The 26,465-nt window shown below is 43.4% G+C and overlaps 1 protein-coding gene across 2 annotated transcripts in view; it reads left to right on the top strand.

Moving 5' to 3' along the window:
• LOC114069640 (protocadherin alpha-C1-like) overlaps nucleotides 1-26,465 on the top strand; it is a 76,500-nt gene that overhangs the window by 28,652 nt on the left and 21,383 nt on the right. For both annotated transcript variants that reach the window (XM_027906581.1, XM_027906580.1), the window contains exons 2-3: nucleotides 11,357-11,415; nucleotides 13,618-13,706. In XM_027906581.1, the coding sequence (XP_027762382.1) occupies nucleotides 11,357-11,415; nucleotides 13,618-13,706 (148 nt within the window). The remainder of the gene's footprint in view (nucleotides 1-11,356; nucleotides 11,416-13,617; nucleotides 13,707-26,465) is intronic.

Here is a 26,465-nt window from a genome sequence, read left to right as displayed (position 1 = left end):
GCTTCAGCAGCGAAGCCAGGGCGGAGACGAGGAGAGCGGCGCGGGCGGCACAGGAGCCGCGCCCCTCCCGGCTCGGCGGCGAGAGCCCGCGGCCACCGGCTGCCCGAGGGGTCCCGGCTCCACGAGGGGTCCCGGAGCTCCGCGGGGCCGCAACACGTGGGCGCGGCGGGGACACCGCGCGGGCTCCGGGCGGGGCGCGGGGGCGGCTCCCGCCGTGTCGCTGTTCCCGGCCCAGGTGCTGATCCGGCGCCAGCCGCGGCTTAGCGTCCACCCCCGCCTCCTCCCGCGCAGCAGCTGGAGCAGGAGAAAGCGGATCCGGCGAGTCCCGGTCCCTCCTCCTTCTTCCTCCTCCTCCTCCTCCTCCTCCTGGGAGCCGCCGGAGGGAGAGAGGTCGGAGCCGGCGCTTGGGGCAGCCGGCGAGCATGGACCGGGCGGCGGCGGGGCCGGTGCCGGCCGGGGGCTGCCGCTCGCCGCTTGCATGAGACGGCCGGCCGGCGGCGGGGAGTGAGGCCGGGCCGGGGCCGGGCTCCGGCGGCTCCCGCACCCACCTCCCCGCCCCGGCCATGGCGACGGCTGCTCGGCGGAGCCGCGGCGGGGCGGCGGTGCTGGGCCCGCTGCTGCTGCTGGGGCTGTGCGCCGGGCGGGCGGCGGGCGGGCCGCTCCGCTACTCGGTGCGGGAGGAGCTGCCGCACGGCGCCTTCGTGGGCAGCGTGGCGAACGACCTGGGCGTGGATCCGCGGCGGCTGGCGGCCAGGGGAGCGCGGCTCACCTCGGGCAGCGGCCGGCAGTACCTGGAGCTGGAGCTTGGCCGCGGGGCACTGCTGGTGCGGGAGCGCATGGACCGCGAGGCGCTCTGCGAGCTGAGCCCCGCCTGCTTCCTCAGCCTGGAGCTGGTCATCGAGCAGCCCATCGAGGTGCACAACGTGGAGGTGGAGGTGCTGGACATCAATGACAACGCGCCGCGGTTCCCCCGCCAGGATTACCGGCTGGAGATCAGTGAGTCTGCCGTGCCCGGGGCCCGTTTCCACATTGAGAGTGCCCAGGACCCTGATGTGGGCACCAACTCTGTGCAGAGCTACCTGCTCAGCCCCAACCGGCACTTTGCCCTGGACCTGAAAGGTTTCCAGAGCGGCAGCAAGCTCCTGGAGCTGGTGCTGCAGCAGCCGCTGGACCGGGAGCAGAGTGCCCTGCAGCAGCTGGTGCTCACTGCTGTGGATGGTGGGGACCCCCCCAAATCTGGTACAGCCCAGATCTCTGTGCGAGTTGTGGATACCAATGACAACCCTCCTGCCTTTGATCGTTCCACCTACACCGTGAGCCTCATGGAGAACTCCCTGCCTGGCACACTAGTGGTCAAACTCAATGCCTCAGACCCCGATGAGGGCTCTAATGGGGATGTGATCTACTCCTTTGGCAGCTACACCCCACAGAAGGTGAGGCAGCTCTTTACTGTGGACCCACATTCAGGGGAGGTGAGGGTTAATGGCACTTTGGACTATGAGGAGGCATCCTCCTATGAGATCTATGTACAAGCCACTGATCAGGGCCCTGTCTCTCTGGCTGGGCACTGCAAGGTGCTGGTCAATATTGTGGATGCCAATGATAATGTTCCTGAGGTGGAGTTGACCTCCCTATACAGCCCAGTGCCAGAGGATGCCAAGTCAGGAACTGTGGTGGCTCTCATGAGTGTCACTGATCAGGACTCAGGGCTGAACAAGAAGGTGAGCCTGCGTATTCCCCCCGGCCTCCCCTTTGCACTCAATTCCTTCAAGAACTCCTACACCTTAGTCACCCAGGGAAAACTGGACCACGAGAAAGCAGCAGCCTACAACATCACAGTAACGGCTACTGACTCTGGGAGTCCCCCTCTGTCCTCCCAGAAGGTGATCCGTGTGAAAATCTCAGACATCAATGACAATCCTCCACACTTTGAGGAACCTGTGTACTCAGTTTACATCCCTGAGAACAACCCTATTGGAGCCTTCCTGTGCACTATCAAAGCCACTGACCCAGATGTTGCCGAAAATGCCTATGTGTCCTATTCTCTACTAGATGGGGAGATTGAAGGGCTACCTGTTGCTTCCTATGTCTCCATTAAATCCGATAGTGGCAACATGTATGCTGTCAGGTCCTTTGACTATGAGACACTAAGGGAATTCCAGGTGGTTGTCCAGGCTCAGGATGCCGGGAGCCCACGACTGAGCAGCACTGTCACTGTCTACATCTACGTGGTGGATGAGAATGACCATGCTCCACAGATTCTGTATCCTACCTCAACCAACACTTCAGCTGCCCTGGAGATGATCCCACGCTCGGCATACGCTGGATATTTGGTAACCAAAATTATAGCCATTGATGGAGACTCAGGACAAAATGCCTGGTTGTTCTTCTACCTGGTGCAAACCTCAGATCCGGGTTTGTTCAGGATAGAGCTCCATACTGGGGAGATTAGGACTACTCGCAAACTGGGGGAGGACACCGCACCTACTTTCAACCTGACGGTGGAGGTCAGAGACAATGGAGAGCCACCGATGTCCTCATCAGTATCCATCACTGTTGCCGTGGTGGACAGAGTTTCCAAAATCATCCCTGATAGAAGAAGACACTTTAAAAGTCCGAGCAATTACTCAGAGATGACTCTTTATCTCATTATCGCTTTGAGCGCCATCTCCTTCGTTTTCCTTTTCACAATCGTTGGGCTTACTATTATCAAGTGCTACAGATACAGTCTGTATGGGTGCTCCTGCTGTGCAGGGTCCTGTGGGGTCAGAGAACGGAACACTGCTGAATTGTACAAGCAGGCCAACAACAACATTGATGCCAGGCTGCCCCCAGGTTTAAAAGTACAACCCCATTTCATTGAAGTGAGGGGCAATGGGTCTCTCACCAAGACCTACTGCTACAAGGCATGCCTGACTGCAGGATCAGGAAGTGACACTTTCATGTTTTACAATACCTGTGGCCCAACAGGAACCACTGGTCCCTCTGCAGTGATGACTGAGAGGCATCTGACAGGACAAAGTGGGCAGAGTGCACAAAACCTGATCATACTTAGAAATGACTCCATTACTCCTAATGAGGTGAGGCTGCTCTGGCAAATGGTCTGCACGGTGCTCTGAGCAGATCTGTACTCGAGTGCAGGCTCCAAATGGAAAACTCAGATGGAGCATATTCCCTCTGGGGCTCACTGACACCCAGCTATGAAACTTGGTTGTAGTGAATCTAATTTGTGCGATGCATTTTGTTTCTAGGTAAATACTGAGACTTTTAGGGTCCGGTTGGTAAGTTCAGGATATGCATCAGTTGTTGGAGGTTCACCTCGTTTTTGCAGCATACGCTGTACCAAGTATTGCGTCCTTCCCTTCTCTCTTACAGATCTGAAATTGCCTGCTGCCCCAGAGTGCTAGAGAGAGGCACATGAGGTCTTAAAGTTTTAATGCTAAAACTAATGTTGCAGGAATGAAATGGTGAAAGTCAATGGTTAGCCTGGAAATCAAAAGGTTACATTATGGCAGTTACAAATGTTCGCTGCTTCGCTGATTTCATACCTAAACAAAGCTGTTGAATTTAGATCATTACAATAATATGGGCATATTTTACTTGTCTGAAAACTGCAGATCCTCCTTTGATTATGTTTGTTCTTACCAATGCTGCATTTCGTGCTTTCTGGCCAGTGGCAACCCCAGTGACATCTTTGTAGAGACTTACAGCAAGTTGCCATCATTAAGTTAAAGAGTGACAACTTCCAGCCTGCTGGGTTGCTATTGAAAATTGTTTAATACCTATGGTTTGACCAGCCGTGTATTAACCTTTGCGATATTTTCCCACAGTGAAGAATTAATGGTTGCTTTATTCTGGCGTGCAGGCAGCCTGCAGTTGGTGTGTGGTTTGCATGATCTGTGCAGTTTCCTTTCTGCACATATTGGGGCTGAACTCAGAAGCACTCACAGGAGAGACTAATTCTGGTTCACAAAAGGAAAATATTGCAATTACTGTGTGTTGTTTGTACCCTACAGTTGTGGCAGTTCATATATTAAGGTGTGCTATGCCTGCAGAGCTGGGAAAGGTAGGGAAATAATTGGTGGGATAGAAAGGAGCCTGACTTGTGTATTCTTGCCGTGGAAATAGAACTCATTTATTTATTTCTTCCTACTTATCCACATATGAAGGTTTTAGCATCTTTTGTGACTGTTTAGTTATGCAAAGATGCCCAAATCTGAAGGTCTAGCAAGTCTTCCATAAAAATGCTTTTAGAGAGTAATGATCATCCATTCAACATTATTGCATTTAAAATTAATGCAGTGTTTTCTGTAAATCACGGTGACAGGGCACGGAAGAAGTATTTTTTTTCTCTTTGCACAGTTTTGGTACCCTAATTTTTCTGAGTGTAATATAACTCCTGGAATCTGTTTGATGTAGGAGAGGATATGAGACATGCTCTATAAACATGCACGCTGAAGAATCAAAAAGCAAAATATACACTCTACATCTGATTTTCAGAGGGGAAAGGGGGAACGGGAAAGAGAAACAATAACTAAAAAGGGCTCCACTTTTGATGCAAGACCAAGGAAATTAGCTTAACAAACAGATTGCTGTCACATTTTGGGAATCACTCCACTGAATGCAATGAATTAGCAGGTTTTGATTACCAGTACAGATTAGGCAGTGGCAGCAAAGCCAGGCCAAACTTGGAGTGCAAAAGTAGAGAGAGATATAGAGCAAACTAATGAATGCTGCCTGTGTGAAGTTATGATCCAAAAGAGAAATCAATTATTAAAGTGGTTCTGTATGATTTAAACAGAGGTGAAGTTTTTACAAGTCCTATTTATCATAAATTCTTTTCTTAGGTCTCTGCTGCTTCTCTGTCCCGTGGTAGGACATTCCGTGAAGATGTATCAGTACTGTGTGTGCATGAGAAAATGGGCAAATGTAATGGCATTCACTAATTGCTAGTTCCTAGCTAATTACATACTAAAAATTGTGTCTTTCCCTTGCTTCGAGCTCAGCATTTGCACTGAAGATGCCATCAATTGCTTAGCAACACTGAATTCTCCTTTTTAAGGATAATGCTCTTTGTATTATTAGACCTTTAGAGAGCTGTGTTTCTCTCTCTAGTTAAAGTGAACTTTAAATCAGCCTTAAAAAGCTGGTGCTTTCACCTGTGAAGCTTAAAATCAGGCATCATTGTCCTTATGTTGATTTAGAAAGTTAATCTCTGATCTCTATATAACTTTTGGATAATGTGAACAAGTCTTCTGTGTTTCTCCTAGCCACAGGTTTTGGAAATGTGGTTTTTTTCTTGGTTGTTCAGTAATGAGGATGGGTCCAGGTGAATGGGTTTTCTATGTGTGCAAATAGTGCATAGGTTTTCAGAAAGGCTAATATTTTTGAAAGGTTGTTTCTGCAGTGAGAAGAAAAATATTCTAAAGTTATTTGGGATTCATCTCAGTAACAATCTGGGCAATAAGGTCTTATTCCTTTTTATATTTACTGGTAAGGTCAAAGATGCTAAGAATTACAGGAAGTTGTGGCTGACTTTATTGGGTCATTAGAAGGATGCAGTAGAAGGGAAAATCAAGTGCAGTAAGTTTAGGTAGGGAATTTTTTGTACCTGGGGAAGCTCAGACTCCTGTGTGACTATCCCTTTTTTTCAGCTGGTATTGTGATGGTGGAATGGGAGCTTATTTCTGCAAGCGAAGCTCCGCTCCTGTGTTCACCCTGCTTACCTGTACAGTCCTTTAGAGGTTTATAAGTACAACTCAAACCAGGAGCATTTTGTAAAAGAAGGACTGTACTAATGCAGCTGCACAGAAAACCTTGGACACTTTATTGCTGGCAGGAGGCTGGTGATAAGGATCAGTGATGCAGGGTTAATGGGTATTGCTCTCTCATCAGATAACTACTGCGGGGGGACCAGGCAGGCAGTGCAGGCAAAATACAGGGATGGAAAAATACTGTGGCTTCATTTCTGGCGTGGTGTGAAGTTATGGGCAGCCTGGATTCCTGCCCTTCGGAAGGGGAGTGCACAGAGCTGTGAAGGGGGGGGGTGTGAAGATGTGATTTTATTACTGGGCCCTGCTGCAGCCATGAGCTCTCATTTTCAGGAAGGGTTTCAGTGCTTTAATCTGGAGTCTGTTTCCTCATATCCCTGTGAAGATGCTGAATGATGTCTGGGTAGTGTCTGGTCCTTCCTTTATGTTTTCATCTTTTCTGTCTTGTTCTTACATCCTGTGCAGTTAAGCTCATTCTTTATGTCTTGCATCTCATGACGACTTTTGTTCCTTCAGTGCAGGAAATAACAATCAAACCAACATGTTTTAACAAGAATTTTCTGTCCCAGAAGGCAGCCTGGCACATTCCTAATGATGAGCAGGCTGTCTGGATGCTAGATATAAACTTTTTATATTATACATTTAGTTGTATCTTTTTTGTGTGTAGTGTCATGTGGCTGACAAAATAGGATATTTCACGTGGAGTCCAGAAATAAACTTTCATGTTGCTCTGTGGACACTTTTAAAGAAAGTGAAAAAGAGCTGCATATCAGTGCTGGTAAGACCCAGGGATTCACTGGAGTTTTACAGGTGTTTGCTGTGGTTTCAGCTCTTTTTCTTTCCTTTTTTACTTCAAAACCAGCTTGCTAAACACATGGAAAAAAAATCCAGTCAACATTTGAGTTGAACACATCTTGATACTGCTTTAAATGCAAGCATATTTTGAAGTGTCTAAACCCAGTGCACCCACAGCATTGTTTGTAGCAGTCCTTCCAAGAGACTTCTCTCAGAGGATTTAAGGGTATTAATGGTGGAATATCTTACAATCTCGGTTCAAGAACTTAAGCCTTTAAGAAATTCTCCAGCCACAGTGACATTGAAAAGGTTAACTATAAATGTTTGTTCTTTTGCTTAGTGGCAGTGTCTGAACCTGCTCTGCTAAGCAGGGACAGTGCTCTGTGCTCTTCAGGGCAGTCAGACCCTTGATGTTTACTGCTGTGCCAGCAGAAATTTCCACCCATGATTAAGCAGAGGTGTTTTACTTCTCTTGGAACTCATTAAATATACTTTACAGAAGCATTTGCCTGTTTCCTTCACCTCAGTTTTCTCAGAGTTAGGAATGAAAATGAACATTGCCAGGAAGAAAAATCTTCCTGGGCTTCTTTTCCGGTTTCCTTTGTGAGTTCTTTTGCGATAAACACGTGTTCAAATAGTTTGTTCTCTTTACCAAATTAATTTTAAACATTTATAAAAGGAAGGCAGGAATAAAAGCCTCTATTTCCTCACATCTGTCAGCACTGTCTCACTGGAAAATAAGCAGAGCCTTATGTGGTCAAGAGTTCTGAAAGGCTTTTTTTGTTGCTTCAAAGTGGATATATTCGATAAATATACCTCATGTCATTCTCTTGTGCATTTGTGTAGGAATGGATGTGGAGTGGGATGTTTTTAACAATCTCAGCATCTGGTAACTGTTTGTAAATGTTTGATTCACATTTCTCTACCTCAAAGAGGTTTTTTTCTAGCAAGCACTGAAGTGAAAGGTAGCATTTGCATTGATTTACTTGAATCCCATATCAGAACAACATTTAAAGAATTTAGAAATTGCCCCCCTCCCAGGGACAAATTCCTACTGTGTTGAAGCAGCACCTAAAAAAAGAACTGAGCATAATGTTGGTAACAATATAGTTTCAACTAAATTGATTCTCCACAAACCAGTGATATGATTCTTCAGTTAACCCGTTTGAAAACAAGTGTGTGACATTTTGCATGAGGTTTTCTGCTTTTAAGGTGACTTTTAAGGTGATATTTTATATTATGCATTCACTTACCTTGCCAGACTTCCTAACAGGGTTGGTTGTTTATGACTAGTGGCATTAATGCTTGTGGTTGTGTGGTTGGCAGAATGTAACCCTGGTGCCTGGAAGAACAAGCAGGAGCAAACTGATGGCATGAGATGTTCACTTGGTGTGGTGACAACCACTTCTATAGCTCCTGGGTAGATTTTTGACTGTTCTCACACTGTGATCGTGTGTGCTATCACTGAGTCAGAAAAAGGAGGCGATGGGAGAAATGGCTGATTATTTCCATGCTGGATCATGGGATTTTTCTCACCTTCACTGATGAGGGGTATTGACAGGACCACTGGACTTGCTACATGACCTTCAGAGATCTCAGAGGGACATGGCGAGCTGAAATTACCTTTAAGTTAGAAGAAATGTGCTGAATTGTGGTAAGCAGGGTCTTGTGATGAGTTGGGAGGTGGGGCAGTAAAAGGAACAATATTGTCTTCGTCAGCATTGTGCAACATAGTAAAGTTGTGGGGATATACAAGTGGGAAGGATCTGGAGACCTTCAGAGCCTCTGTTCTTCTTTGTGCTTCCTCTCTGTGCTCACACTTCCTTGTCCACTGTGCCTTGTCCTGGTGGTGTTGGTTTCTGACCCAGCTGCAGATCTCACAGCCAAGTGTGTGATGGGGCTTTGCCCACTGAGAGCTGCTGTGCAGTCCCCTGGGACTGCCTGAGGAATCAGCTCTGCTGAGCCCTGTTATGTCACGGCACAGGACTGTGTGCTGTGGGACAGATGGGCACGTGGCAGGTTTCAGGGGATGGTGTGGTAAAGGTGGACTGTTCATAGCCAGAGGTATAAGCCAGTCCAAGCATTCAGACTCTGAATTGCTGGTGGATCTATAAGAATCAATACATCTGAGCTTGGGAAAGATATTACTGAGCAGGTTTGCTGCTTCTGCTTTGCTGGACTTCTATTACTGGTCATGCTTTTTTGCTTTTATATCCCAGTCTCATTTAGAGATGTGTTGAAACAACTTTTCTCTTATGACCAGGGGCTCTGAAAGCGTTACACTCCATAGCACAACAAAAGGGGAATCCAATTATGCTGACAAAACAGAAATTTCACTGATTTTGACAGTTGAGGGACATTGACCTGTGGGACAAATGTGTCCCTTGCTGAGCTCTGGAATACCCAGTCAAACAGTGAGCACAGGGTAAAACTGGGTGAAAGCAGGTCTGCACAAAGGCAGACTGGTGCCCAACTGCCTCGTGCTCCTGTTCTTCATGCAATGACTTCAGAAAGAAGTCACTGTTTTCTTTTCACAGTTAAAAACCAGCCCTGACAGTCAACTGTGGCAATAGACCTTTCTTCCTCCAGAGTATGTTTTTCCCATCCTGCCCCCTCTTTTCTTCTTCTGCTCCCCTGGGAGCAGCACTACAGCCCTCCCTGAGGTCACAGCAAAGAGAGAACTGTTTGGGAGTAGCTACAAGATGCCACAGCTTCTGGATAGTAGTCCTGGAAAATACCACAGTCTCCTAATTGCTGTTTCTCTCTTATATGAGGAGTCTTGCCCCACACATGTGAAGTGGATAAATGATGAATTTCTCACTGATGAGTTTCTCCTGCCATCATGACCCATTTATGATCCGGTGTCTGAAAGTTCCCACTGCAAACAGAAAATAGATTTTTGTCTTCAAGCCAAGAGCTGGGAAGCTCTCAGCTGAAAACCAAAAATCTATATACTGAGAGTGAGCGGCCGTTTTCCTCTTTTCTCACTTCTACCCAACCTGTGTCAGACTTTTCCCGTGATTTGATGTAATCTCACGTCCTCTGTGTTTTGCCTGGGACTGTGGTAATATTCCTCCTCCTCCTCACACTGCCTACAAGCCTGTATGAATTAGTAACCTGCACCTCTCAAATTGCAAAATGGAACAAAGGGGCTTTCCTTCAGTCCAGCAGTTCCCCTGCTACAAAAAATCCCCAGCAGAAGAAAAGCCAATTCTTCTGGTGTCAGCACCCTTCATACTCAAGGAAGGCAAGCTCAGGAGAGGATCTGATCAGTATGGGTGGTTCTCTATCCTCTTTCATTGACTGTTACTACATGGTTGACTTCAGACTTGCTTTGACATCCCTGGGACTGGTGCCAAAGTGGAATTAATCAGAAAATACCAGAACCATGCATAATGGGCTTCTTGTCAAACACTTTCTGCTAAACTCAGCAGAACCTGAGCATGGCAGAGAACAGGGGGCTAAATGGGAAGGAAATTGCTAGCACAGATGTTTAATACTTGGTTGCAAATAGCAGACTCCTCCCTTTTGTGTAACTCAGACCATAAAGAATATGAGTATGTGCATCATCCAAGAGCATCTCACTCTTGAGTGATGTTGGGCCTGGGAAGGTTGGTGATAGAGTGATCCTGTAAGTTGTAATTGCTCCATTTTTGTTTGAATAAAACCTATTGATCCAGGGAAGAGCATACCCTGAACCTCAAGAGGAAAGACAGAGTTGGCTTTAAATAATTCACAACATTCAACACTTTCTTTTTCTCTTTCGAGTAATGGGGCCAAATTCATTTCTGATCTGCCTCCAATAATTTGAAGAGAATTAAACCATTACTGTCATATATTATTTGTGTGCTTGGCACTGTGCAAGACACATCAGGAATGAATGTAGTCCATTATGTTTCTGGACTTAAGTTCTGTCTTTGAATTCCAGTGCCTGCACTTAAGCACTGAGTGGGATATCACCTACAGAATAAGGTTTTGAGCATCCTGAGAAATAACCTTTCTATGTCCTTAGGGCTTAATTTTAAGGATCCAGCATGTGATGGTCTCCTGACAATATGAACAAGATTTTTCTGGAGCAATTCTTGATCAACAGAGGATTTCTTAATTATCTCCTTGTTTAGCAAGTCACTCTGCAGCACATCAGCATATTCTGAAGTTTTTTGGTCAAAGGGTATTGCTGGCTGTTTTCCCCTTCTACCTCTTGTGCCCTCTCATGAATATGGAGAATCTAGTAGGTTTTGGTATTATGGAAGAACATGCCTCTAATAAAAGACTTGCTGCAGTCTGCAAATCTGACACCATCCAGTACAGTCCTCTGCAGTCCTCTGAATTCTAGCAGGCACCTCACAGCAGACACTGCCCCACATGTGCCCTTTGTGAGGGGCTGCATTTACCCACCCTTAAGCAGATGCTACTCAGTGCAGGAGTTTGAGTGCCCTCGGTTTATCAGGTAAACAAACAATGTGTTTTCTGGATTTATGATGTTGGTTTTTTTATCCTATGCCCAAAATGTTGATGAATGTATGAAATAACTGCCCACCAGTTTCCAGCATTAAATGTTCCACAGAGATCATCTCTAGCCCAAGGCCCTGGCATTCAAACAAGCTTATTACAGAGGTGCTCCCTGTGTGCCCATTTGAAAGGTTCTTTAGATTTATAGAAAGATTTGGCAGTTCATAAAAATTGAGTAGACCCACACAGAGTTTCCTGACAAAATTAGCCAGATGCATATGCTTTTTAGCGTGTTTAACTGACATTAACAGAGTTATCCTGGGCTTTTGTTTCTCCAGCCAAAACACCCCAACCCGGACTGGCGCTATTCTGCATCTCTGAGGGCAGGAATGCAAAGGTACGTGTGGTGGTTCTCCAGTGAGGGGGAGTTCTGTCTTTGTCCTCTGTGAAAAAGGCAAACTCTGGTTCCTCTGATTCCCCAGACTGATGTTATCCATGCTGAGATGGAAAGCACATGAGTTCTGCCGCTGTCACTTCCAATCTCCAAGTGCTACGGTGTCAGTCTGACTTGCATCTTATGCTGTTGTTGCAGAACTGTAGATCTGTGCTTTTTTATTTTTATTTTGCCTCCTGCCTTTGTATACATTGATTGTCAAGGCATAATTGTTCCTGTTATCAAATCATGTAATTGTGATTATATACTTTTTGTTTATTTTAATGCCGCCTGTAATCATCAGTGCTGATGTTTCAATAGGCAGTCTGCAGCACCGCTGCGATTTCCATTTTCTTGTTACTCATTACCATAAAAGTAGCTGCTCCTGCAGCAGGTTTGTTAACCACATGGTGCAATCAAGAAGATTAATATAGTTGAAAGGGCTTCTTGAAGATATGAGATGGATTTTCAGAGAAGTAAGTGAGGCTTTTGTCGAAATCTCTTTAGACATCTTTGAAAATCCGCTGGCTAATATCACAAGCAGTCTCTGCTATAATTTGCTACTAAGTACACCTGGAAAAAGAGAATTCTAATAAAGTTGGTTTTGTAGATCCTAAATCAAACAGTATTTTTGCTTTCCCTGAGCAGATTAGAAAACTGATTTTATATTCAGGTGTAAGCTGATGTGATTAATAAGACTGCTGTACAGGTTCAGGTGCAAACATAAGGCTGCAGTAGTTTCTAGTGGCATTACAAAGCGGAGGATGGTTTGCTTTTCCAAAAATTGTTGGTGCAATGGGACTCTAGGCATCACCTTTATCCATTATCCACGAGGGTGAAGAGTTTTCATAGAGCTGAAATTTTAAATTCAGTCATACTGTGCTTCATGTGGGGAAGGGCACAGAGTGACTCCCAGCTGACTCTGAGCTGCTTTGTACAAAGGAATCTAAACCTCGGGGACCAGAAGGAAAAGAAGGCAGAGCAAGCTTGACTCAGTGGCCTGTTGGGAAAACTGCTTGCTTTCTTTTATGTTCTTTCTGTGACTTTCAATTTTTTTATTATTATTTTTTTTTGGAATCCCTGACTGCTTACTGCAGAAATGAATAAACAGTCTGGGGAGCAGGATCCTGAAGCAGGAATTCTGCCTATCTGAGCCTATCTCTGGTCCTGAGTCAGGCATGCTCTTGTGTATTCCCAACATGATCCTGTGGATCCACATTCCTTTCTATACAGAGTTCAAGATCTTGGCTGAAGTTACTTGAAAAATTAATGAAAAGTCAGAGCTTATTTAAAGCAATTAATCCTGCAAGCAGGACAGCTAATGGAGGCTCTCTGGGAAATCATGTGTGTTCCTCTGTTCTCTTACATCAGCAGCCCCCACCCGTGCCTGAAATCTCAGGTTCTGAGCCTGTGTGCCTTGCCCAGCTGATAAAATGCTGATTTTTTTCATAAGATGTGTGGAAATTTAGTATCTGTAGGACCCTTAGGATCTGCCACATTTGGTTGACACTGCCCATGAAGTTCAGCTGGGAGTGTGGAAGGGAGCTGGAAAGCAGATGAGCAGAGGCAGAGACACAGTCACTGAATCCTGTCTCTCTAAGGAACTGCATATAAATACATGCCTAGTTTTGCATTAAAAGTAGCAGATTTTTTCTTTTCCTTCCATGTAAGGTGAAAATTGGTGCTTGCGTGTGCCCACGATGTGACACTGTAAAATTTGCTGTAATAGTTTCTGCATTTGAGCAAATGTATTTTTCTTCCTTTCTTTCCTTCCAGGAAGGTGGAATCTGTTAAAATAGCATAAAGGCAGAGGCTCAGAACCAACTCCACCAACTTTTTATCATTTTAGTAAATATTAATGCTAATACATCATAACAGCAAAGGTGTGTAACTTCTTTATTAGAGATTCCCAGTCAATGAGAGCAAAATATCCTGCAGGTTTGTTTGTTTTATAGGTTGTGCCACAACTGGGTTTTAGTAAATAATCAAAGGTTATTTTTTGCAAGTCAAAACCGCTGGTTCTCCTGTGCTCCAGCAGAGTTTTCTACCATCTGTAGCAGCTGTTGCACACTGACAAATAGTTGTGAACTTTGAAGAGCAGAGAGAAAGGGAAATGCTTTAAAGGGCAGGAACTGTGCAATCTAACTGTGATCTGTGCTTATCCAGTGCTGTCCATATGGAGGAGGCAGCAGTCCTGCGTGGTGGACCAGGAGGGCCTGATCAGCAGTGGCCAACAGTCTCCAGTGCTACAGGAGGTAAGGGTGTGAAAATCCAGAATATCTGTGAAGAGCTTATGTTGATGCAGTTGACCTCCTAATGCTCCCAATCTTAGTTTTCCCTGTATTTTGTGCCTCGGAGTGAAGTTGTTGTAGATTAATCTGTGGAATCTAAATAGAGTGGAACAGTAAAGCATAAAATGCATCTTTTGCTTTGCTCAGTCTCGGTTGAGCACTGGAGATAAGAATCCTTGATCCCAGCTTTGACCCTGCCTTTGGAGGTTACTGGTTTGTGTAATGGAATAATGGAATAATGGTTCAGTTCTGATGTGTGTATTCAGGTGTGTGTATTCTAGAGCTGATTTGCCCTCCATTTCAAAAGAACAGCAAAACTGGGGTAGGAGCTTATCAGCCTTCCTTTTGTTATTTTTACAAACCCAGTAAGTCTCTTTGAATGTCTCTTCTCATTTTCATTTTCTGTGGGGAAATGAGACCTAATTTTTTTTTGCTAGCTATTTTCATTCCATAATACACAATGATGGAACCTAAACTGTTATTTGTTTAACAAATTGAATGACAAAACTCATATTTTAGAATGTACCTTCATTTACTCAGTCGCTGATTGATGACTCAATAAGGTCAATAAGAATCGGTAGAAAATCTTCATTGAGTTTAGAGGAAAAAAACAGGTATCTTTTGCAGGGAAGGCAGTAAAATATTCTCATTTTTTATGTCATAGCAGGAATAACATAGAGACACAGTAGTAGCCAATCACTGGTGTGGTAAGTGGTTTCAGTCATGTCCAAATTAAACTGTAAACTTAGTGGATGCCCTGCATAGGTTGCTGAGCCCTGTATGGCAGGCAGCTCTGTGAGCATTATCAGTCCAAACTTCAAGTGAGGAGCCATGCTCATATCACAGAGGCAGCTTAAATGCTGGCAAGTGGAATCTCTAGCAGAAAAGATGTGAGAGATGCTTTATTTAATCCTTTTTTTTTTTTCTTTTTTTCCTTTTTTTTTTTTTTTTTTTTTTTTTTTTTTTTTTTTTTTTTTTTTTTTTTTTTTTTTGTGTGTGTGTGCAAACTTTTGTTTCATCTTCAATGGGAATTTTACCTGGGTAAAAAGCTGAGGAGCAACATCAGGATTTGCAATCACAGTTACAACATCAGCAAATTAACGGTGCCCAGCAAAACCTGCAGTGGTGTTGCAGAAGGGTTGTTTGCAGAAGCAGATTTGAAAATTAATTTCATATATAATGGGTCCCTAGGCTATAATTACCTGGGGTTTGTGTGCCCTTTCTTCTGCTGCAGACTTTGGAGCAAGACACAGCCTGTGCACGTTATGAAGGGCGTGTGACTGTTGAGCTTGCATTTGAAAATGTCACCACAAGTACACCCTAACCTTTGCAAGGGGTTCCCTCAGGCTTCAGCTGCACTAATCATCCTTGGCTGAGCACTTAGGGCATTACCTTATAGCAAGCTCAGTATGGATGCAAATATTCTCCCAGATGTTTCCTCGCTGGTACTACAGATTTCTAAGTCTCTCAATGTAAATGCAAAGGGTAGGATGGTCCTGTCTTCTCAAGAGGCCCGTTGGCATTTGGGTCCCAGAGCCCTGGTCCACTATTTGGACTCCTCCCTGCTATTATTTTTTGGGGGGTTATCATTTTAGGTTCACTTTGAACCTGAAGATCTCTTTGTTTGAGGACCAGTAGTAACCCTTGGCTCCTATTGCTCCTTCCTTCATGAGGATGCAGTGAGGGACTTGAGTAATGAGGACTCTCCCAAGGGCTTAGTGACCCTGACATAACATTAATTAGGCCTTTTGTTTGTTTGTTTGTTTGTGTTTGGTTTGGTTTGGTTTTGTAGTGGGTTTCAGGGAATATTTTTCTCCACCCTGTGTAAGCAAAAGCTACAGATATCCCTGATCTTTAATAACAAACATGATTCATAGGGAGATCTCAGAATTAATGATTGTGCTAGCATTCCTAGCCTCAATACATCACAGTTTTAGGAAATTACTACCACTGCTTTAAATTCCTATCTGAGGTTTCCCACAAATATGTCTTTCAGAGCTTCTTTCTTTTTTTTTTTTTTTTTGGCTTAGATTCAAGACTTGTACTATTTTTTAACACACTCGAGTGAGGCTTTTCAGAAGAGATTTAACTCATTAAGGGTCAATTACAGTCGATTGTGTCAACAAGTGCATTTGCTTTGGACATACATTTGCATGTGAATGGAGCACCCCTGGTCCAGATCAACTCCTAGATAAGCTGTTTGTTGTCTCTGTTGTCATCAGCACATGGAGGCAGCTGCAAGTCCCTAATTCTGATTACTAGAAACCACTTCGAAGTCTGCTCTGTGCACACACCCTCCTTGCAGTTGGTTTAGTCAATAAATCCAAATCAGTTTGTCACTAAACTATTCATTTTCCTTTAACAATCCAGAAAAGCCACAGATAAAATGCTTCTGAGAGAGAGCATTCAAAGATGATGTCATAGAACCACTTTCAGAAGGATGAGCAAATCAATGATTAAATCAGTAAATCTTTAATTCCTTTTTCACAGCTGAACTCAAACATCCCATGTTTTTCAGCAAATATGTGTAGCCCAAGCAAAGCCTGGTCTTCATTTGACTGTCGGCACTCCTGTTGATTTTATTTCAGAGTTCACCCATGCAAGGGACAGTGAATTTTCATCATATTTTTTAATTGTCTTTGCATTTTCTTATTCACCAATCCAATAGTTTGTAGGTTTGTAGTCAGGAAACTTCCAGGTGAGGTGGGACAAGAAGGCTCAAACTCCCTCTGACATAGAATTTTGCTCTCAGGGCATCTTGTTTGTCCCCCACAGGCTATATAGTGAGTCCAGGGAATGCAGATAGATTTCTGATTTTTGCTCTATATCCTTCAACAATTTTGGCAATTCTATCGGGCTTTTTATAGGTGACCACTATTCTGAGTGAACTTTTTTTTTGTTTACCTAACTCAGAATAAATGGAGCTTAATTTGCAGAAATGGTGGGAGCTTGTAACAGAAACTAAGATGAAAAGAAACTCTAGACATAAACCACGAAAGATTTCTGAATAAATCAAAACTATGCATAATTCAGAACTTAGAGTAGTGAGCTTTAGCAAATCTTTGCTCCTGGTTCCAACCTACAATACAGAAGCAGTAATGCAAGTGCTTCACAAAATAGTCTAAAGATGCTTTCATAGCACATGTAAGACTCAGGAGTATAACAAGGTTTTGTGATGAAAAACAGCCATGAGAAATTTCAAATCCTGTATTTAATGTAGGCTTTAGAGGTGTGCAGTAAATAAGGCACTGGGCCACACACCACTGTTTGGAGAGGGGAAAATAAAATGCTTCCATTCAGACAGCTCTGTAAACAAAAGAGGAAAGGATCTCATGATAAAATCTGCATCTGAAATGTGTGTGTAGGTGAAGCTATGGGTGAAATAACTTGCATCTCTGAAGTCCATGGCAAATAACCCATTGACTTCAAGGAAATAAGAATTTCAGTGTCTAGCCTCACAAATATGCACAAGGGATTGAATTAAGGTTGCCTAGGCAAATGCCATCCTAAAATACACCAATTTGTACTTCTGACTGTGCAGTGGTAACATTTTTCTAAGTATATCTGTAATTTTTATATATATATATACACATACACACACACACATGTATATATATGCTTACGTAGAGAGAGAGTATTTATACATATTTAGAGCTCCCTGCATCCCATCATCCCGAGTCTGAATCTTTAAACATTTATCCTCTAAAGTTTAGCGTTTCTCCCAGCTTTCCTGGTTTTATTCAGTTCTTCCTGCTGTTCTTTACCTCCTGCCTAACTGTGGCCTTTTCACACATGCCATGCTAGGAAGGGATATTCCGTGCCTCTATATTGTCAGATTGCCGTGGATTTATGCTGCAAACCACATTTGCTCTGAAAGAGATTTATGTGCTCTCAGAGGATGGTTCCTGCTGCAACCAGCTGGAATGCAGATGAGGTCCATTGATGGGGCATGAGGTGTAGAATAAGTGATGAAAACTGAAAATTGAATGTGAAGCAACTGTAATTATGGCAAATAAGCAAAGTTATTTGAAAGGTAAAGTCAGTCTTTCTGGTGGGTTTTCTGCTGCTGGTTTGGGGTAGAGTGTTATGAACAAAATGACTGTGGGAAAGCTTTGAAGAAAGGAAAGGAGTTCCTGTGTGGATTTTAAGAAAAACGTCCACGATTGCCTTGACAGGGAAATAAATTTTAATAATTATCTAGTGTAAGTTGTGACATGCACAATTCTGTGTTTCACACACTGATTTGGATGTCAAGCATGTAAATTCTACTCGAATTAGAATATTGTATCTGGAAGAGATACTTTGTTCCAATGAAACTGTGAGAAGGGCCCAGATAAGAAATAGTGTGTTAGTGTAGCAGGAGGGATCTGAGCAGAGAAATCTAAGGGCGTGAGAGGAGACATCAGGAAACATCTTGTAACAGGAAGATGAGCATAGAAAGATCTGGTAGAGGGAGAACCAATTGGAAAATACATTAGAAGGTCTACAGGAGGCAGATAGCACTGGGAATGGCACAGCATGGATTTTTAAGTGACTACTGAGCATAGGTCATTGGAAAGAAGATTGGCTGAGGTTGCCCACTGAGGCTGGGTAATAGATTGTGATGAGTGGGACAGAAAGCTGCATTGCAGATAGTTGTTCTTTTCGTGGAATAATCATTTGATCTGTCTCCATCTTTGAATCCAGGTAACACCAGCACTGAAGGAATGAATAATACTTAGTTGAGATTGACTCTCACCATCGCAACAGATGGTGAAATGCCTTGAAATCAGGCAGGCACTATGCTCCAGGGAAAGCTCACAGGGTCCCACAGATCTGTCATAAGGCTCTTGGATTCTGAATTGGTCTTCTAAAAATTCAGTTTAAAGAGAAAGAGCCTAAGAAATTAAGTTAGAGAGTGATGAGACCTGAGTTATAATGTATTTCATAGGATATAGCTTCACACTGTGGCTGTAAGTGGAGGACAATTTTTTCCTAAATGTCAGTGAGTTTCTGTTCACCTTTTTCAAGTGACCTTCCTCATCTACTGAAAAAGAGTCTGATTAAGACTCATCAAGCAGTCACTGCAAAGAATGTGCAAAGGCTGAAGGAGCTGTTTCTTGGAGACTGTTAAAGGTTAATTTACAAATAACAGCAGAGGACACTGCTCTGGTTTAGCTTTAGCAGTTCATTGATTAAAGCTATAAAAGATAATAACTAATTAGCAACCCAGAATCTAAAACTGGGCTCCTGGTTTGTTGCAGAGTGCTGCAGCTGTTTGAAATGGAAGGGGCTAGAAAAAGCAGCTGTGTACTACTATAGGCCCTCTCTATTTTTTAATTAATAACCAATTTTCTATGGAATTTCATAATTCCAACATTCAAACCCAGAAATACCTACAAATCACATTACCAGCCATAAAATTCATACCCAAAGTGGCCTAAGAAGCACTGTGTAATATTTTTAAAGGACAGAATGGGGAAAATACAGAACAGCCAAGTTATTTGTGTTTCCCATGAAAATTAGTCTTCAAGGCAGTGATTAATAAATTCCCAAAATTAAGGTCCCTAATCAGTTCCTGAGCCTCCATAGGAAAGTATCATAGGGATTTGCTTCACAGCATCTTGTATCATGGAAAAAAATCAGCCCCATGAAGCATACTAAAGTAATTATTTGAAGCTGCAGTGTCTGTCAGCTCAGTGGAGTTTGGGGAAGGAAATCATGCCAGCTTTCTCTTGTAGATGCAGAATAACAACACTGTACTGAAATAGAAATATTCTGCAAGGGCCACATAAGGATAAATCCCTTCCTTTTATCTCATATTTTGATCTTGGTCATTGAATTCTCAAGTTTCTTCCTCCTAATGGCTGAGACCTTCAACCTGATGTGCAGTCCTCAGTTTTGCCCCTACTGCCAGAACACTTTATTCCCAGGATATTCCCTCAATACTTTCTGCTTTTTTGGCCTTTCCACTTCTCTTTCCTCCATTTTCACCCCTTTCCCGTTACCTGTCTAGTTTACCAAGCAGACATCTCTTTCTTCCCTATTTTTCTTCATAACTTTTTTATTCCTTTCATCTAATGACTCTGGTCTCTCTTCCTGCTCATCTGTCCACTGTCTCTCCCCTGTGTTGTTACTCCAGGAATGCTGGAATGTAGATCACCAGCTTGGCCCCACATCACCTTTTCAATATTTCATACCGAGCTAAGAATTTTCAGGGATAAATGCTTCTCGTTTCTGACAGCCTGATGGAAGCTCAAGAGGACTGAGAATTTCAAATGCTGCTCGAGCTGTAGAACAGCTTTTTGAAATCAAAATGATTTTTCAAAAGAACATGTCAAAAACCACCCATATTTTTATGACAGATGCAGCTTGACATCCTGATCATTATTTTTAAAAGCTGATGACTCTTCTGACCAGAACTTGTCTGCTTCACCGCATCAAAACTACAGTTGAAGCAGCAGTTTGGGCTTCCAATTTTTGGAGTCATGACTAGGTAAATGAATAGCTTAGTTTATCTGTTCAGTTGAGTGGGCAAAGAAAGGAGGGGGTGATAGATCATATTATACAGCAGCTGCAGTCGTGACTTGGCTAGAGTTAAAATTACTTTCTCCTAATTTGTTTTTTTTGTCTTTGCTGCAAACCCCCCATGACTGACCTGAAATAGTGTTTTTGATCTTTATCAAGGGGTCCATTATTTTTCAGTAGAGTGTACCAAGTAAATGAGATGACATGGATCAGAGATTTAATAGTGTGGGATATCTTAGTCCTTGAAGACTTATTGTAAGGGAAAAAAAAGGAAAGACTCATCAGAACGTGGAAAAGGCTAATGCTGGAAAGTTCTAAGTTGCGTGGTCTGTTTATCTTGGTGAATTTCAGTAAGACTTTGTGTTCATTCTGGCTGTCAAAGAGAATGGTTTTGGAGGAGTTTGTCTTTATATACTATACCAAATTCTTGACTTCGCCTACTGCAAGTATTTGTGAGAAGAATTAACCTTTCTCATCAGGCTCAGGCAATGCAGAATGCACTTGTGTATCTCATCATTTAGTCCAGCCCCTGTGTATGTGCATCCTTCCTTTGGGATTTGGGTCACATGTGTCTGTGACTGAAGCCAGTTGTTGAATTTTCCCGTCTGGAGATGACCATGTCCAACTTCTGACCTCCACGTGGGGTGATTGTTCCAGATTTCTCGAAGGTTCATGTAAGACTGGTAACTCCAGCTGAATATTAATAACACAGGGAACCTGCAAAATTTCTAAAACCAGGAATAAAAAAAGAGTAATGGGGGCAAAAGGCTGGAAGTTTTCCATGGCTGAATAAAATGAAAAAAGTCTTCTGAAACCACAGACAAAAGCTCCTGCAGCTCAAGACTTTGTCATTTTAAGGAGTGATAAAGAGATTTTACAAAAGCAGTTTATCTGGCTCTAATTTCTATATTTAGGCACTAGGAGAAATTTTAACTGCAATAACCCCTTGTCTGCTTGATTCATCCTGTCCTATAGTAATCTCTTTGCTTCCTCAAAATGGAGGATAAAGTGGCACCTAAAAAATAAAAATGTTTCTCTTAAATGAACAAAAGAAAAAAGAGAGAGGGAATACAACATTTATCAGATGATGTGATTAGTTCTTAGACATCTGGTAGGAAATTATTTTGTAAAGAAATTAAAGTCCAATTTTCAAATCTAAGCAACTGTCCATAGCTCTGGGCATGAGATCCTGATAACAATCCCAGTGAGTTTGCCATGTCTGCCTACTGGTGATATTTTGTAGCTACACAGAAGACATGGATTTTGATTCACATCTTTATTATTTTCTCAGCAGTTCCAATAAATAAATAGAAAAATCACTCCCTTGCAGCTGTACTACCTTGGGTTGTGATCTTGTCAGAACTTATAAACTAAACAAGTGTTTATCTGGTCAGTACTTCAGGGAATTGATGGTAATCAAATTGTTTCCACTTGAGGTTACAGCTGCTTTTTCTTCCTGCTGTATCTTGCTTTTGTGTGCATGGTTTGGAGGTTGTTTTTTTCCTCTTTCTCTACTGCTGTGGGCTTAATTTTATTCTATTTAGGGTTTTGGTTTTTTTTTTTAGGAAGAAAACATACTCAAGTAAATGTTAAAGCAACCTATGATATTTATGATCCTAGAGGAATTTCAACCCTGTTATGTCTTGCAATACACAGTTCACTATCTGATAGAAAATAGGTGGATAAAATAAGGACATTTCTAAGTAATTCTAAGAAATTTTTATCTGGAATGCATTTATATTGCAAGTGATGGAAGGAGAAAAGAGGTTGAGGGAGTCCAGACCACTCTGTAATATTGAATCTTCCCTTAATGGATGTCTGCCTGTGTGCAGCACTTCGCTGTACACAAGGGTCATAAATGTATTTTTCATGTGTTTATTTTTGTAACCAGGCATTGCTTCAGAGTCTGTTGGTAATGTTGTAGTGTGGCAGTGCCTCTCAGGTCAGATGGTGCTACACAAAGCCCACGCAAATAGCAAAAGACAAGCCTGGCCTTGAGGAACTGGCCACTCACATGAGCAGGGCAGACAGTCTGGGAACACAAGGGAAAGGGCATGACCATTTTCTTGGTTTAAAAAGAGGAAAAACAGAGTACAGAAAAACTAAAATTACTCTTGTCACTCTGTAGGGCTGTTGATCAGCATCCACCTGGTCCAAAATGCTCTCACTGCAGCAGGAGTGAGCAAGGAATAACAGCGTTGTGAGGCTGTGTCAGGGCTCTCCTTCCCTGCTCCTCTCCAGCCTGTGGAACCACAGAGAGTCCATTAGGTCAGGACTTTCTGAGCACTGTGCAATTATTCTTTCAGCCCTCATGTTTCACTGCAGTGATTACAGGCCCTTGGCTATGAAGTCTGACCTTTGGCATTTCCCAAGTCCTGCTTTTAAAGAGGCTGGCATGGGCTGCTTCATGTTCCTCTGGGCCACTGGAGAGAAATTTTTACAAGGGCCTGGAGTGACAGGACAAGGGGGGATGGCTTCAAACTGACAGAGAGTAGGTTTAGATGAGATATGAGAAAGAAATTTTTCTCTGTGAGGGTGGTGAGACCCTGGCACAGGTTGCCCAGAGAAGCTGTGGCTGCCCCATCCCTGGAAGTGTTCAGGGCCAAGCTGGACAGGGCTTGGAGCAACCCAGGCTAGTGGAAAGTGTCACTGCCCATGATAGGGGGTTGGAACGAGATGATCTTTAAGGTCCCTTCCAATCCAAGCCATTCTCTGATTTCTCTCTTTTGCACCTCTCTGATCTCTTTGCTGTACCCTTGTGTCGTTGGGACCACCAGAATAGGAGAGGGCTGCACAAAGCAGAGACAGGAACACCATGCATGTTTTCCCAGCACACATTCTATTTATGTAACACTGATCCAGAGCTGCTGAATTTACTTCAAGAGCTAAACCCTGAACTCCTTCGGTCATTACTTGTGTGCACTCAGAGGGTGTAATGAGAGATGTAAAACAGCAATAGCAGCACGCAAAGGCAGCCCCTTCATTAGGGGGATTTAATTCTCAGAAAATCAAGGCTCTGGCTGTGGAGGGAATGAATCTGAGTGCAGCTTCTCTGCTCTTGTCTTATATAATTACAGTCAGCCATCCCTAAAAGCATCCCCTCTTAGCATGCACAGGCAGCTAGCAAAATAAATGGGTTGATTAGGAAGAAAAAAAACAAAACCATGCCACAGACCCTTTGTGGTCTTGTGGAAATTGTTCCCATGTGTTTATACTGAGGAAAAGACTGTGCTGCTTCTGTTTGCTCAGGTAGACAGGACAGGTTTGGAGAACAGAAGGGAGGCTTGGTACAGCCTGTGTGGAGCACAGTCAGGGTGCAGGGCTGGGATCAGATACAAAGAGGTGACCAGAGCAAAACAGTTAAAAGCAGCAGTTCATCCCACAACCAAGATATCAAGGAGACTGGAGCTAGAACAGAATTCACTGGTAGTGGTTTGAATGTGATGAAATTAAACTGCTTAGATTTTGATGGAGTTCACTACTAGAAACAGAAAAAGTGCTTCAACAGAACAAGGGTGTGTAGTGGGTAGGACAACCGGGAATGGCTTCAAACTCAAAGAGAACAGGTTTAGATTGGATGTTAGGAAAAAATTCTTCCCTGAGGGTGGGGTGGCCCTGGCACAGGTTGCCCAGAGAAGCTGGGATTGCTCCATCCCTAGAAGTGTCCAAGACCAGGTTGGACAGGGCGTGGAGCTACCTGGGATAGTGGAAGGTGTTCCTACCTGTGGCAGGGGGTTGGAATTAGGTGGGATTTAAGGTCCCCTCCAACCCAAGCCCTTCTGTGATTTGCTGTTAGTGTCCCACTTCTGTCTTGTGTTTCCCGTTGCTTGTTTTTGGACTTCTCTGAAAAGCAATTGTTGAAAAAGCAAGATTTGCTGCCTAGCAAGCAAATCCTGTGGCAGTGGATTCACAGGCTCCCCTGTGGCATGTGCTATCCTGTTCATAGAGTGAGGTGGGATCTGAGGGGCTGCAAAGGGAGTTCAAACTCCATTTCTAGGTCAGACCTCAGGTGTATAACACTAAAGCACACACAGGAGAGGCTGCTACCCCGGCTGGGAGTGGCACTAATTAAACACCTAATTGTGCAGCTAATCTCCTTAGGCTCACTTAGACAATTAAGGACAAGAGAGGTCCTCTGCCCTTCCCTCTCTGCATTTGTCCCTGTGGTTACTAGGGCTGGCCAAGGGATTTTGCCTTAGGTTATGCCTACTTATCCTGTAACCACACCTCCTTGGCCTAGTGCCTGGTCCTTGGGATGGCTTATTCTAACTAGGTTATTCAAACCTTGAAAAAGAAACAGCGAGTGATTTCCAAGAGGCAAGCTCTGATCTGCAAGTAATTTCAGTTGGTGTTTTCACATTCGGATTTTTCTTACATTGGGAGGCACTTGAAAATCCAGAAACCAGACTGTGCTCAAAAACAATCAGGAAAGTCTTGAGCTCTCTTTAGTTCCCTTGATTAGGTTTTCTGATATTTTTGTTTCACATAATCAATTGAATATGGTAGCTAAGTTTAAAGGAAGAATATTATAAGACTGAGAATAAAATGAGAGGAGTTTTGAACAAAGTGAGTGAAAAAAGACAAAATATATATTAGAAATATTATCATAATCCTGAAAAATGCAGAGTGAACAATTCCTCCCTCAGCTTTCCTTCAGACTCTGCCTGCACACCGTACAACTTTGCTTTTAGGAACCAAAATCCAAACTGGAATTTTCATTACCAAGGAACATTAGACTAAACACATCCCAAGATTTGTGGTGGCAAAGCACATTTCTCCTCCTTCCTGCTCTCTGCTTTTCACCATCTTGTGCTGTGTTTGTTTTCCATGATCCAGCATGTTCCCAGGAGCAGAAGACTCTATTTTTATCCATAAATCAACTTGCACCCCTATAGTGGTGTTTAAGTGGTCATAATTATTAACTGCAGCAACTGAATACTTTGCCCTCCCAGTACCATTTCGAACTGCTCCTGTTGTCATCTCAGACAATAAAAGCAGACAGACTGTAATGGTAATCAGTGTCCTTTCCAAATGCCTGGAGTCAAATGTATTCAGTCACATGTAGAGGATAAGCTCACTCAAGAAAGTAACCTGGGTCTGCAGCATGCCCAGACTATCAGCAAGAGTCATGTGCCACCACCACCCTACTCCTTCGGTTTCCAGGGGATTTGTTCTCTCTAGTTATCATGTATAATGTCATCTCTTCATGGTGAAAATTACCTGTTCTTGGTAGTTTATTATCTTGCTGCAAATTTATGCAAAGTAGGTAGCAGAGTCTCCCACATGTGTAGCTGGAAACAGAAGAATTAAAATAAATGAATAGCATTAGTGTCAGATTATCTGCTTCATTTATTCCCAGACTTCAGTTGAGAGAAAAAAAGCACCATTACCACCCTGTTTTGCTTTTAATTGAACTTATTTCCTGTGGGGGAAGGAAGATGACAGGAGTTTCCCAAGGACCACACATGCTGTGGTCCACTCTGGATCCCTTCCTTTACCCCTTTAAAGAGCACAGGTGCAGTTATACAGGAAAACTATTTCCAGCAGTGAAGTCTGGAGACAGAAAAAAAGCACATTTCTGTTGTTCCACGCTGTAAATCAGCCCATCCATCCCAATGCACAGGCTTTCAAACTGGAGCTGAACCTATCTAGAAGACCTGTTAATGGGAAAGAGAACTACTTACTTCGGGGCTGACAGGCCAAGTAATTTGGTGATCTTAATCCAGTTTCCCGCTGGCAACTTGCCACGTTGGAGAAAACACTGTCACAACTGAAACTAATTGGCAGCCCTGGCAGGGAGGCCAGTGGGTCATGCAGACTAAATCCAGGCAGGTCAACTTCTGATCTTCTCTGAGGCATGTTGGCTAGACAGCAGGATGAGAAGCCCAGAGCGTTTCTGCCAGCTTTGTCTGTGTTCTCAGTGGAAAATATATTCCCAGTCACAAATACTGATGCTCTGAGTGGTTTTTTTCTTGATGCATTTTTATGAATCTTCAAATTCTATGTCAAGTGTAGTTTTAAAAGCTTAGTCTTCATCGAGGTTTAGAATTAAGCTTGTTATTCTTGCCCAGTTTTCCTGTTTTTACCATTCCCAGATGGCAAGTGTTTGCAACAGACGCTGTGGAAACTGCATCTGGGTCCTTCATGGCTACAATATGAGATCAGCTCTGGCTGAAGATCTTGTTTGATGATAACTTCACTGTAATCTGTAGATTC

The sequence above is a fragment of the Empidonax traillii genome, unplaced genomic scaffold (genome assembly GCF_003031625.1).
Source record: "Empidonax traillii isolate 1590-97213 ecotype Southwest subspecies unplaced genomic scaffold, ASM303162v1 scaffold1323:size195977, whole genome shotgun sequence".
NCBI lineage: Eukaryota > Metazoa > Chordata > Aves > Passeriformes > Tyrannidae > Empidonax > Empidonax traillii.
Note: the sequence above shows the minus strand (reverse complement) of the source record. Positions and strands in the feature narration are given on the sequence as shown.